This window comes from Sorex fumeus, unplaced genomic scaffold (genome assembly GCF_029834395.1).
Source record: "Sorex fumeus unplaced genomic scaffold, SorFum_2.1 ptg000098l, whole genome shotgun sequence".
Taxonomy (NCBI): Eukaryota; Metazoa; Chordata; class Mammalia; order Eulipotyphla; family Soricidae; genus Sorex; species Sorex fumeus.
In genome coordinates, this window is record NW_026606155.1 from 17,269,137 (window position 1) to 17,282,079 (window position 12,943).

The 12,943-nt window shown below is 40.0% G+C and overlaps 1 protein-coding gene across 19 annotated transcripts in view; it reads right to left on the minus strand.

Annotated features, from left to right (window-relative positions):
- Positions 1-12,943, minus strand: part of NRXN3 (neurexin 3) — a 1,716,647-nt gene that overhangs the window by 917,034 nt on the left and 786,670 nt on the right. For all 19 annotated transcript variants that reach the window (XM_056134049.1, XM_056134032.1, XM_056134029.1 and 16 more), the window contains 3 exons: positions 10,882-11,001; positions 2,414-2,795; positions 1,353-1,543 (listed from right to left, as the gene is read on the minus strand). In XM_056134049.1, the coding sequence (XP_055990024.1) occupies positions 1,353-1,543; positions 2,414-2,795; positions 10,882-11,001 (693 nt within the window). The remainder of the gene's footprint in view (positions 1-1,352; positions 1,544-2,413; positions 2,796-10,881; positions 11,002-12,943) is intronic.

Below are 12,943 nucleotides of genomic sequence, written 5' to 3' on the forward strand. Positions count from 1 at the left end.
TCCCCTCTCCCTCCCCTGCCGCCTGTCTCTCCTTCCTTCCTTCTTTCCTTCCCTCCTTCCTCCCTCCATCCCTTCTTTCCTTCCTTCCTTCCTTCCTTCCTTCCTTCCTTCCCTCCCTCCCTCCCTCCCTCATTCCTCCCTCCATCCCTTCTTTCCTTCCTTCCTTCCTTCCTTCCTTCCTTCCATTCTTTATTTCTTTCTCTTTCTTTATTTCCCTTCCTTCCTTCCTTCCTTCCATTCTTTATTTCTCTCTCTTTCTTTATTTCCCTTCCTTCCTTCCTTCTTTCCCTCCCTCCCTCCTTCCCTCCTTCCTCCCTTCATCCCTTCTTTCCTTCCTTCCTTCCTTCCTTCCTTCCTTCCTTCCTTCCTTCTTTCCATTCTTTATTTCTCTCTTTCTTTATTTCCCTTCCTTCCTTCCTTCCTTCCTTCCTTCCTTCCTTCCTTCCTTCCTTCCTTCCCTCTCTCTGTCCCTCCTTCCCTCCTTCCTCCCTCCATCCCTTCCTTCCTTCCTTCCTTCCTTCCTTCCTTCCTTCCTTCCTTCCTTCCTTCCTTCCTTTCTTTATTTCTCTCTCTTTCTTTTCCTTCCTTCCTTCCTTCCTTCCTTCCTTCCTTCCTTCCTTCCTTCTCTCTCTCTCTCTTTTTCCTTTCCTTTCAGGCATTATGGTTTACAATACAGGTATTTAAAAGTTGTCATGTAAATCCCTTTACCTATATTCAACACTAAGTTCTTGTCCCAGAATGATCATTTCTAACTTTTATTGTCTACTTCTCTGTCCGAACTACTCTTATAAAAAGATATATTATCTTTTTATGATGAAGTAAAGATTCCAAACATTTTCAACAAAGGTACCACTTATTGAATGCTTTCTTTTGTATACCCTTCCAGGAATGTAAAAACCAGCTGAGGATTTTTATAAACAAATTATTAAAACTCCTCACATACTTTAAAGGTACTATTACCCCCTCACCCCCCAAAAAGGTAAACAAACTATATGGAAGCTTAAGAAAGGCTAAAAAATTTTATCCAAGTTTGCCAGGCAGCAAATGACTGAGCTGATTGTCCCTTGCCTGCATTCCTTCCTCTGAGATATGGCCCCTCCACGTCTGACATCTATCACCTCACTTCTCAGTCCCCACATGTCCTAGATTAATAGAGAAAACTATTCCTGAAAGAGCTGCCATAATAAAAATCAAATAAGTTGCATGATGATAAAACTTAGTTTTGTTCAAATAGGATATGCACGATTGTATTCAAACTGTGTGGAACTCCAAACCCATAGTCTGCCTCTGGAAACAGTTGAGGATTGCATGCAATCCTCTAAGACATGTTCCAATGTCCTGTCAAGGTTTACCTTTCAAATCCAGATTTTTGGCACCATTGATCACCTGAGTGACCACCTTAGTGTCCACTTTCAGGCTGTGGGTGTTGCTGTTGTCCCGGGTAATGACGACGTTGTGCCACTGGTTGTCATTCAGGGGACGGTCACTGTTTCCTTTGATCACGTTGGGGCCATTTCCAAGGTCAAACACGTAGTGTATGTACCTGGGAGTGACAGAAACCATCTAATTACTTGAGATTCCCAAAGAGGAATAGTCAGTTTCTATCAAATGCTACTTTCATTCCATACTCAGAGAATCTACAATTTTGACACCACCTACCGAAAATACAGCCGAAAATGGTATATTTTATACTCAGAAATACTAGAAGTTGGTATTTAATCTCACCATAAATTACACATCTGTGTTTTCAAAACAATCTTCTTCCAGTTTTAACTTTTGCCTATTTTCCAACACAGGGCAATAAAATGTCTTGAAATAAAATATTTTTGACAACTACATAAATAATCTCATGGTAATGCTTAAACCATGTTTCATTTATTCCTATGGATTTGGTAGTTGCAGATAAGACTTTTCCAAAAATTGTGCACTTTATTCATATACCTTTTTTGAAATAATTATGATTTAGCGTTTAAAAAATTGGTTTTGTTTTTTTGTGTTTGAGCAATACCCAATGGTACTCAGGACTTACTTCTGACTGTGAGCTCAGGGATTACATATGGCAGAATCCTGGGTGCCATATGAAGAACTGGAAATCAAATCTGGATCTGCCACATGCAAGGCAAGAGCCTTACTCACTTTACCTCTTCATCCTCAGATATACACAAAAATATTTTAAGCCCTATTTTTCATGGTAAAAAGTATGATCATACTGAATTAGTATAATATTGGTAAATAACTTATGGATTTCTCTACCTTACAGTTCTGATCCTTATAAATAATTGTAATCAACGAGAATGAAATCAGCTATCAGGATAGAGGTATAACAGGAGAACATACCCTTTTATTTCATGTTCATATTTTATGTAAGGCTTGAGCTAAGATATCTACTATAACCTGTAAATTATCCACGCACCCTTTAACTAGCTCCACTGCAATGAAGTCATTTCCATCCCCACTATTGAAGAGAATGAAACCATCAGCAGAGGTGGTCTTGAACTGGAAGAAGAGGTGCATGGACGTGTAGGCCTGGAGGGTGGCCAGGCTCAAGTAACTGCTCTTGGTCTTGAAGGTGACAGGATCGGCAATGATGTTCCTCAGTCCAAACCGTGCCTTCAGTTCACAGTAATCAATGTCACCATTCTTGCACAGGTCAATGTAGAGCATGCCATTAAACATGAGACTCTGCAAGTGGCCAATGAAACTGGAGGGAACAACGGAGATGTAGCGCTTCTCAGTCATGATACCGGTTTCGATATTATGGAATTCCAAGCGGGTATGATCTCCCACCATCGTACCTATGAAAACAACAAGCAGGATATGAAAGAGGCAGTTTCCATATTTTCTCACGGCACCCTTACTGTATCTGTCAGATGTGATTTGTTCCCACATAAAAAACTCAATTCCAGAAAACAAAATACTCACACCATTCTTTACCCTTTTTACACCATGGAAGAGCATCTGTCCTGCAAGCAGGCCCAGGCATCAGCAGTTATAACCAACGTGGCACAGCAATGGTTTTCAACTTTTCTACACCTCTACATGGCCTCATTTGTGGACTGGTGGTTGAAGAACATTGGGCTTAATGAGATGCTCATTACTATTCTACTCCAAGCTATAGTACCTATAGACCATGTTCCCAGGCAGTTATACCCCATTATATAAAGAAAAATGAGATCATCAACAGCGCTGATAAAGGAAAATATTGCATTTTTTTCTCCATTCAGGAAAATAATTTGGTACTAATGCACACCGTAAAAAAGAAAAGGCTTTGTTGCCTTAACCTTTGTAAAACTAAAAAGAAACCTTAGACTTTTATCCCGAATGTCTCTTGGTAGAATAATTCACCAACTATTTTTTATGAAAAATGTTCCATGGTAGTACAATTAATCTTTACCAATCCAGGATTGGTTGCTTTTATTCTATTCTAACACCTCATTTTGGAAACCAGTGCTTCCACGACATCTTAAAATTGTGGGTAGTGAGAGGTGTGTGTGACCAGAGGTGACCTTACTCCAGCTCCTAAAGGCACCAACACACTTAGTTCTTCAATGCACTTTTATCCTTTTCAGCACAGAACATGGTAGGGGCTAATAAAGTGGTTTTATAATTCCATGGATCCCACCTTCACAGAATATGATTTTAAAGTTTGGGGTACAGCTTAAGAACCTGCATTTATGAGGTTGATATATATATAACTGTGTGATATAAAATTGGAATTACTGTATCAGCAATGACCTAAGATGGCCCAATGATATTAGGCCTTTTGCTTGGAACATTTAAAAAAGTGATGCTCCCAAATGGAGGGTGTTTGGAGGATCCTCCCAGGAGGGGAGATGCAGGTTGAAAGTAGACTGGACTGAACATGTTTGTCACTCAATGCCTCTTTTGCTGATCACAACACCCAAAAGGAGAGAGAGAACAAAAGGGAATGCCCTGCCACAGTGGCAGGGGGGGATGGGGGGGATGGGGGGGAGGGATATTATCCATGGTGGTGGAAAATGGGCACTGGTGGAGGGATGGGTATTTGATCATGGTATGACCGAAATCCAAGCACAAAAATTTGTAAATCTACAACTGTACCTCATGGTATTTCACTAATAAAAAATAAATTAAAAAAAAGTGATGCTCTTTGCAAACAAAACTTGCTAAATAGATCAAAAGACTACTTAGAATTGCTGTACACTACAGGATAACTGGAGGAATGAGAACCTGGGAAACTTTCCTGGGGAGGTATGCAATTATATCTAATTCCTTAGATCTACAGGTGCTTCAGATCTACAGATCTTCAATATCAGCATTACCACTAGTAAAATAATTTATTGTTACCTTTGTTGCATATTTTCTCCACTGCAACAGAACTTGGGTGACAATTTTTTTTAACTTAAAATGCCTTTTCTTGAGTTCCTTAAACCTCAATATCTTAGAAATTGCAACCTTGAATGCTCAATATTAATTTCGTCTCTTTGGGAAAACACTCAGAACTAACGTATAGAATTGCTCATAAGCACAAAGGTCAGATTTACATTTTATGAGCTTCAATGTGGTGTTTTGACAACAGATGACAAATCATTCTCTTAATATAAGCAAGAGTGCAATAATGATGCTGCCAAACTTAAATATAAAATGCGATAGAACAAAAGTCAAAATGCAATGCAAAGCTGCTAACAGTTGAATAACTAGTTGAAAGAATGACTACAGCATTAGATTTCTTAGTATTACAAATTGGAGTAGTTGTGAAAATGTAAAGACCCAAGCTGAATCCACAGTCTCTAAAACAATGAAGTGACAGAAACAGATACCATTTCTATAAGGGCTGGACATAGGGGCAGGAGACTAATGAGGAAGGATCTTCAGTGTCAGAGTCAATGAAAACAAAGGAATGGAGCCCCAGGACTCTGGTAGTAATGCTAGTCCTTCTTCCACAATGAGAAAAGAGAAGTAATGAGAAGGAAGATGTGATAATGGGGAAAATTCCTTGTGTATAAATTAGAGCCCAAAAATATTTAGAAAAGAATGACAATGATGAAGGTGGTTTGGGGGTGCATGTGGCAGTGCCAAGAGCTATCTACTTCCTGCTCTTACTTATGGGTCTGGCAGTGGTTAGGGGACCAGGAGAAGAAGCCAAGGATCAAACCTGGGCTTCTATCATCCAAAGCAGGTGCTCAGCTCATCAAACTATCTCTTCAGCCCTCAAGAGAAAGTTTTAGTGTGAACTGAGAGAACTTAGAGAAATGATGACAAACCTCTCCAGAGTGGAGGGCTTAGGAAATTCTGTGCATTTTAAAATGAGTTCCATAAAGCATAAAAATGATGGCATGTATGATTTTATACAGAGGAGAGACTTAGATAAGAAAGCGAAAGGAAAGTGATAACAGAACTCAAGAGTTTCATTCCAACTGATTTAGTGCTTTGGATAGGACCTCCCAAACTTCCTTTTCCTGGTCCTTTTTATGCAAGAAATTTTTACACAACTGCAGGTCTGTAGGTATATAATATAGGTATATAAATCAAACACTCACTGATAAAAAATCATAAAGAAATATATTTCAAAATGATCTCTCCACTGGACCCACCATTTAACACATGTATGCATTTGCAGTAGCTGCTTTAAAATTTTGGAGGAAAGCAAAGTATCTTGGAAGAAAGAAAACAAAGGTGAATACTAAGAAGAACTCTCTACATGCCAACCACTGTTCTAGGTGCTTCATAGCAAAAGGCAAATATCATTATCTCCCTAAATAAGAGAGACATAGCATTATCTTGCTTTGTATGAGGACACTCACCTTAGAGAACTTAAAGCAATTTCATAAAGAAATTATAAAATTGGTAATTTCATTTTTATGCTTTATGGAATTCATTTCACAAAGCAAAAAATTTCCTAATTTTATACAGCTGGTAAAAAGACAAAGTCCCAAATTAATACAGATGAGCTTGTTTCCCAAGTCCACATCTTAACTTATGTATTCACACTGTCTTAGAGAAAACGCACCCCCACGTTCCCTATGTGACCTCCAGAAAAGCTACAGGCAGAATTTAACCTAAGAGAAGCCCCAGTAATGGGTCACAGTTCTTCCCAGTGGCCAGTCATCAACATACTCAACACTATGAGCAGTTACCAGCACTTTGCCTGGAACAGCCATGGAGTGGGAGATCCTTGTTACATGTTCACTTCCTTGTTTCTCTGGTGGATAACAGGAAAGTTACAGACCAACCCTCCAGAATGATAAAATTTGTTGGGAACATATACCTGTGGAAAATCCTGCTCTAGTCCAAGCTCTAATTTCCTGTTAGGTACTAACATGGAAAAGTATGTACTATGTAGTCTCTGACACTCGATTATCTAAGTCGTTTAATATTCTGCACCTCAGAAGGAAGGAAGGAAGGAAGGAAGGAAGGAAGGAAGGAAGGAAGGGAGGGAAAGGAGGGAGGGAGGGAGGATGGAAGGAAGGGAAGAATAAAGGAAGGAAGGAAATATGGAGAGGGAGGGAGGGACGGAGGGAGGGAGGGAGGGAGGGAGGTAAGGAAGGAAGGGAGGAAGGGAGGAAGGGAGGAAGGGAGGAAGGGAGGGAGGAAGGGAGGGAGGGAGGGAGGTAAGGAAGGAAGGGAGGAAGGGAGGAAGGGAGGAAGGGAGGAAGGAAGGGAGGAAGGGAGGAAGGGAGGAAGGGAGGAAGGGAGGGAGGAAGGGAGGGAGGGAGGGAGGGAGGTAAGGAAGGAAGGGAGGAAGGGAGGAAGGGAGGAAGGGAGGAAGGGAGGGAGGAAGGGAGGAAGGGAGGGAGGAAGGGAGGGAGGGAGGGAGGGAGGGAGGTAAGGAAGGAAGGGAGGAAGGGAGGAAGGGAGGAAGGGAGGAAGGGAGGGAGGGAGGGAGGGAGGGAGGGAGGGAGGGAGGAGGGAGGGAGGAGGGAGGGAGGAAGGAAGGAAGGAAGGAAGGATTGTAAAGCTTGATATATTGCTACTGGTTCTCCAGATCCTCTGCTCCCAAGTTCTTTTCTCTACCTTATGAATATCATTCAAATATATTGCAATAACATGTTTTATCTTAAATTTCTAGACCAGAATAAATTTGGCAAACATGGCATGCTGAACCTTGGAGGATTAGCAGTGTGAACTAGCATTATTAACGCTCCTCATAAGTCTTGCAATAAAGAAATTCATTTTGGTTTTTTTTCATTTAATATTTCCCACATTTGTCTCTTTATGCTTTTTATTAACAAGAGGAAGAAAATTTTCATGTAAAACTTGGGAAACTGCCTTTTCACAGCTTGGTACCCCGGGTACTAGGAGGGGTGTGGGGGGGAGGGGAGAAGTTCATTTGGACAGAAGGAAGCAGAAGCAGGGTGAGCTTTGTGCTCCTAGGATTTTCCAGCAGAGTGGGTGGTTCACATGGCACCAGGCCTGGATTCAGAGGAGGGTAGCCCAAGAGAGGTATTCTTTCCATTTATTCTCCATAATAGAAATCCAGCTCAATCAATCAATCCTTATTAACTGTCAACTGAACTTAATACTTTCCCAGGAATACATTATATTATAACAAATGAGAACCACCAGGCTGAGGACTACTTCTTTCCTGGCTTTTGGTTTCTGGTGAGCCTGATCTATTCTTTGCATCATTTCTACAAACTAGCTGAAAATTTGACACCCTGGGGGATCTTAAACAGCATGAAAGGGATTACGAACTAAGTCAACAAGACACTATTTAATAACCTGAGGATTGTGTGGCAGTTTAGTTTCATTGCCTGATTTTATAACTTCTGTGAGCTAAAATTAAAATTCCCAAACCCCTTATCACTGTAAAAAGCACCCCAAGGTTGAAACGCATAAGCAAGATAGATCTTTTCTTCTCCAAAATTTCTTTATTCCTTTGTTTTTTCTTAAAGCAGCAGCAAAGTAGGGGGTAAGGTATAAAATCAAAAGGCTTCATTAATTTTCAATATCAAATTACAAGATGACTTGAGCATTCCATAGTTTCTCCTGCTTTTTAATTATTAGTGGTAAGAGAAAACATGCCTCATAATTACCTTTATTCAGGGCTACCATAAAAGAATAATGACCGAGAGACACGAAATACTTTCCCTCCCATTAAACTGTTCTTTCAGATTCTGGCTTTTGGGGCAAATTATTTTCTACAGAGAGAAAAAGAACTCCCGGAAGGAGAGTTTGGAGTGAGGTCGCCATCTAGTGGCTACTATTTAAAACACACTGTGAAGAGCATTCACTGGGCTTAGCTGCTTTTACAGCTCAAACTCAAATAATTATTTTAGGATGACTGTACGTTCTAAATAGTATAACCGTGTTTACATTCCCTTGCTTACATGTATCATATAAAGCTATATCATCTCTCAGCATGTCATGTAGGAATCTTCACTCCCACTAGAAACGTGTACGTCTATTTACAACGGGAGGGTTTTGCATCTTTGAGATTCGGTTTGTCATCCTTGGAGGGCAGTGTGGTCTCCCTACTGAAATACGTTTCCCTTCTTACCCCCCTCCATCTCCGGATGTGTTTCCTATACTGCAAGGCAAAACATTTTCTTCTGATGGATTGTGAAGTTCAACAAGCACCTTCCTTTGAGAAAATCACAGAGACATGAATATGAAACTTAACTACTTATGCCTAAATCTCACGTTCCCCTATGTAAAAGGGCAATAAGGACACTTACCTTACAAGTCTATGGGGGATTGCAGAAGATGAAAGCTGTTGGCATGTGTGAGGCAACTGAGCTATTAGCTAATGCCAGTAGCAGATTCCAGCAGTTGATATATACTACACCCATACACTCTTCTGCCTACACACAAAAGTACATACCCTTCCCCCTATAATTCCTGACATCAGAAGCATAGAATATCAGGCTCATGAATATAAAATTAAATTACCAGACCCCAGTCTGCAGAACCTGCAGGCTGGTAAAAGCCATCGTAATAATATCAGTTCAAGTTTAAGAATGTGGTAATGAGGGGAAAGAGGTTTAGCCAATCTGTCCCAAAGGCAGAAAAGATTTCAGCGGCATTGAATGTTTTAAAGCCCAGAGCTCCTGGAGCTAACCCGACTGTCTTATTCATCAGGGAAAACTGCAGAGATGCTCAGGACACTGACTTCATTTGACAAGACACGGTGAGTGACTTTCCTGACATCCTGCGGAGATTTAACAGCAGGGACCAGATCTTCTGATGACAATCGAGTTCTACATAATGCCCCATGCTGCTCCACATTTTCTTTTCCCACATGGACAAGTTTTTTTTTTTTTTCTGGAACAGATGTGCACTGCTCTGTAATTCTAGAGAGTGCAGCCTGAGAGGTGCAGCACGGAAGATGTACTTAAAGTTGCCCTCTCTTCCACCCCAGACATTACTGATCACACTCACCCATCACGTCTCCCTGCAGATCCAACTCACAAGCCTCTCCTGCCTTTTCCAGACCCAACTGATCTTTTTTTCTCCCATCTTGTTGACAACTATAAACTAAATTAGAATCTCATTACATATTCCTTGTCTTCGTTTCAAATACCTGAAGCCTATTTAATCTGGTAGACAGGTTCCTTATTGGAGGTAACAGATAACTCTTGATTCCTTTTATACCTTATGTGGTCCTTAGTATACTGCTGACATACAGGACACTCTCAAGAAACATGCGTTCCTTCTTTTTTTATTATTATTATTAGTGAAACACCATGAGGTACAGTTGTAGATTTACAATTTTTTGTGCTTGGGTTTCGATTATACAATGATCAAATACGCATCTCTCCACCAGTGCCCATTTTCCACCACCATGGATAATATCCCTCCCACCCCCATCCCCCCCCCATCCCACCCCGCCTCTGTGGCAGGGCAATCCCTTGTGTTCTCTCTTTCCTTTTGGGTGTTGTGGTTTGCAAAAGAGGCATTGAGTGGCAAACATGTTCAGTCCATAGTCTACTTTCCACATGCATCTCCCCTCCTGGGAGGATCCTCCAAACACCCTTGATTTGGTGCTCCCTTCTCTATCTGAGCTGCCCTTTCCACCAGAATGCCCGGCTGACCTCTAAGCTATGGAGTAATCCTCCTGGTGCTGATCTCAGCTATTCTTGGGTATTAATCTCATATTTTGTTACTTTATATCCCCCAGATGAATGCAATCTTTCTATGTCTATCCCTCTGTTTTTGACTCATTTCGCTTAGCATGATACTTTCCATGTTGTACCACTTGTATGTAAATTTTATGACTTCATCTTTTCTAACAGCTACATAGTACTCCATTGTGTAGATGTACCAAAGTTTCTTTAACCAGTCATCTGTTCTTGGGCATTCAGGTTTCTTCCAGTTTCTGGCTATTGTAAAGAGTACATGTGTTTCTTCTATGAGGCAATAAATACATCTTTAAGTATGGTTCAATTCATTAAGTTGTTGCTCTAGACTCAAAGGAAAATTCACCAGATCAAGGACTTGTCTTTTTGCTTACACATTGCTTTCACATTGCTTTCTAAAACAGCTCTAGATAAACAGTATATATGCTCAATTCAAACAAAAAAAATTAATAGTTATTCAACACCCTCTGAGGCATATATATCTTCTTAGTTTCTGGTTTTCCTATCTCCCTCTACTGACATTATTTGATGGAAGAAATTTCACTTGAGATGATAAATGATTATTCAATAACTGAATTACTGAAGATCTATAGAAACCCACTTCTGTTCTTCAAATGCATTCTGTACATCTAAGGAAAAGTGACCGTCAATGCATAATTACATTGTGGATTAGGTGAGCAAAATGCACCGTTGACCTTAATCTGTCAACTGAGTATGAAACTTGTGTTCAGTGAAACAAAAGACCAGGAAAAGTTCTTTGCTCATAGAATAGTGTATGATGTCTGTTAGCTAAGAGAACAAGTCAGACTCTAAGTGTACTCACCCTCAGCCACGTCATCATCCACTGTCAATTTAAGGCTTTTTCCTCTCCGCACTACCCGAACGGTGTGCCATTCATTGTCATTGAGCTTCTGCCCCGCATACAGGGTCTCAGGTCCTTTGCCTAAGGACGATGGTAAATGCAATATTAGAATACTTGTTGGGTGAAGCGCATCTGGCATCAGAATTGGGAAAGCCACACTGGTGCACATGACCCAGGACCACTCAAGTGATGGTCCCCCATCCCATCCTATTCTTCCTATTCCAACAAATGTAGAAGGCTCCACTCAAACATGATAGAGCACTGTTTCTCTGTCCTCCCGTTGTTCATCGATTTGCTCGAGCAGGCATCAGTAATGTCTCACGACAAATTGTGAGACTTTTTGTTACCATTTTTGGCATATCGAATACATCACGGGTAGCTTGCCAGGCTTTGCCATTTAGGTGAAATACTCTCATTAGCTTGCTGGGCTCTCTGAGAGGGGCATAGGAATCAGACCTGGGTTGGCCTCATGCAAGGCAAACGCCCTACCCACTGTGCTATTGCTCCAGCCCAAACGTGATAGAAAATGACAAAAATCTTTACCAATTAAAAAAGGTTCTAAAATGTCAATGGCAAAAAGTGAACATCTGCAGGAGATGCTAGCACCTGTCATTTTCTTTCCCAGAGGCTCAGATTTGAAGCTGAATCTTTTGAAGATCAAAAAAATTCATCACACATTTTTCAGAGAATCATTTGATCACTTTGGCATTATACACCAGTCTGGCTTTTGAAAACAATGTACCCATTGAAAGATAAAAGAACTGTACCACATATGCTTTTCCCTGGATATTTCCATGTCTCATTCATGATCTTACCAGAGTTTATTGACTACAGATACCCCAGTTTAATAACTTCAATAATAATAACAATGTCAGAGTTTAAGCCTTTTTAGAAATAATGCTCCTGAAGGGAATTGAAGGGTCCTAGACTTCGTTTGACTTTGTTCATCATCCTCCAAAAGTGAACTAAACATATGAAAAATAAAATAATGTAAAATTCTACATTATTTGAATTGAATCTTTGTGGAACAAGAGGATATTATGTAGACATTTCTACCAAAAGAAGCAATACACTATCTCAAGATACAAGCTCAAGAGGCTTTAAACAATGTTTAAGGACATCTGAGAAAGAAGCAGGTGCAATAAGAAATGACAGAAGGTCAGAGAGAGCATAAACACTGTGACTTTAGAACAATTTTAAGTAACAGGGGTAAATGCCCTATTTCACTCCCAACCTGTGTTTAAAAAACAAAAAAATGCATAGAAACAGACTATTTAGACTATCTCTGCTCTCTATTTGAATAGCAATTCCAGGCCAAGAAGGCTGCTTAAATAATTCTGGACTAGTTAATCAATAGATGGAAAACCCGATCTTTGGAAATACCTTGCGAGCTAAAAGATGAAATGAATACCTAGGCAATACAATCCTATGTATATTATACGTTAAAATACTTCAGAAGATCACACATTTGATTTCTCCTTACAAGAGAAGAGGATCATGTTCCTAATAGATGCTTTAATGAGGGTCAAGTGATCAATATCTTCAAAAATGTTTATATATTGGGAAGCAATAACTTAAGGTCAATTCACTATTATCTACTTGCAAAATTTTACTATATAGTGTTTGCTGTCACTGTCCCTTTATATTATCAGAACTGAAGATATTATGTATGATGTAGGGAGGAAAAAAGAAGTATTACCTGGAGAGATCTTTAAAACTAAAATTTAAATTGCACTCTTCTAAACAATTTGTATTTCTATTAATAGTTGATTAGACATTCTTTCAAAAGGATTGTATGTACACAATTATTCATTGCTGCACATAGTACAATAGCTAAAATCAGAAATCAACCTAGCTGTCCAACAGCAGATAAATGGGTTAGGAAGATGTGGTATAGGTTCACAATGAAATACTATGCAGCAGCAAGGAGCAATGAAACCATGCAATTTCTGCAATGTGGCTGGAACTGGAAGATATCATGGTGAGTGAAGTAAGTCAGAAGAAGGACAAACCCAGGATATAT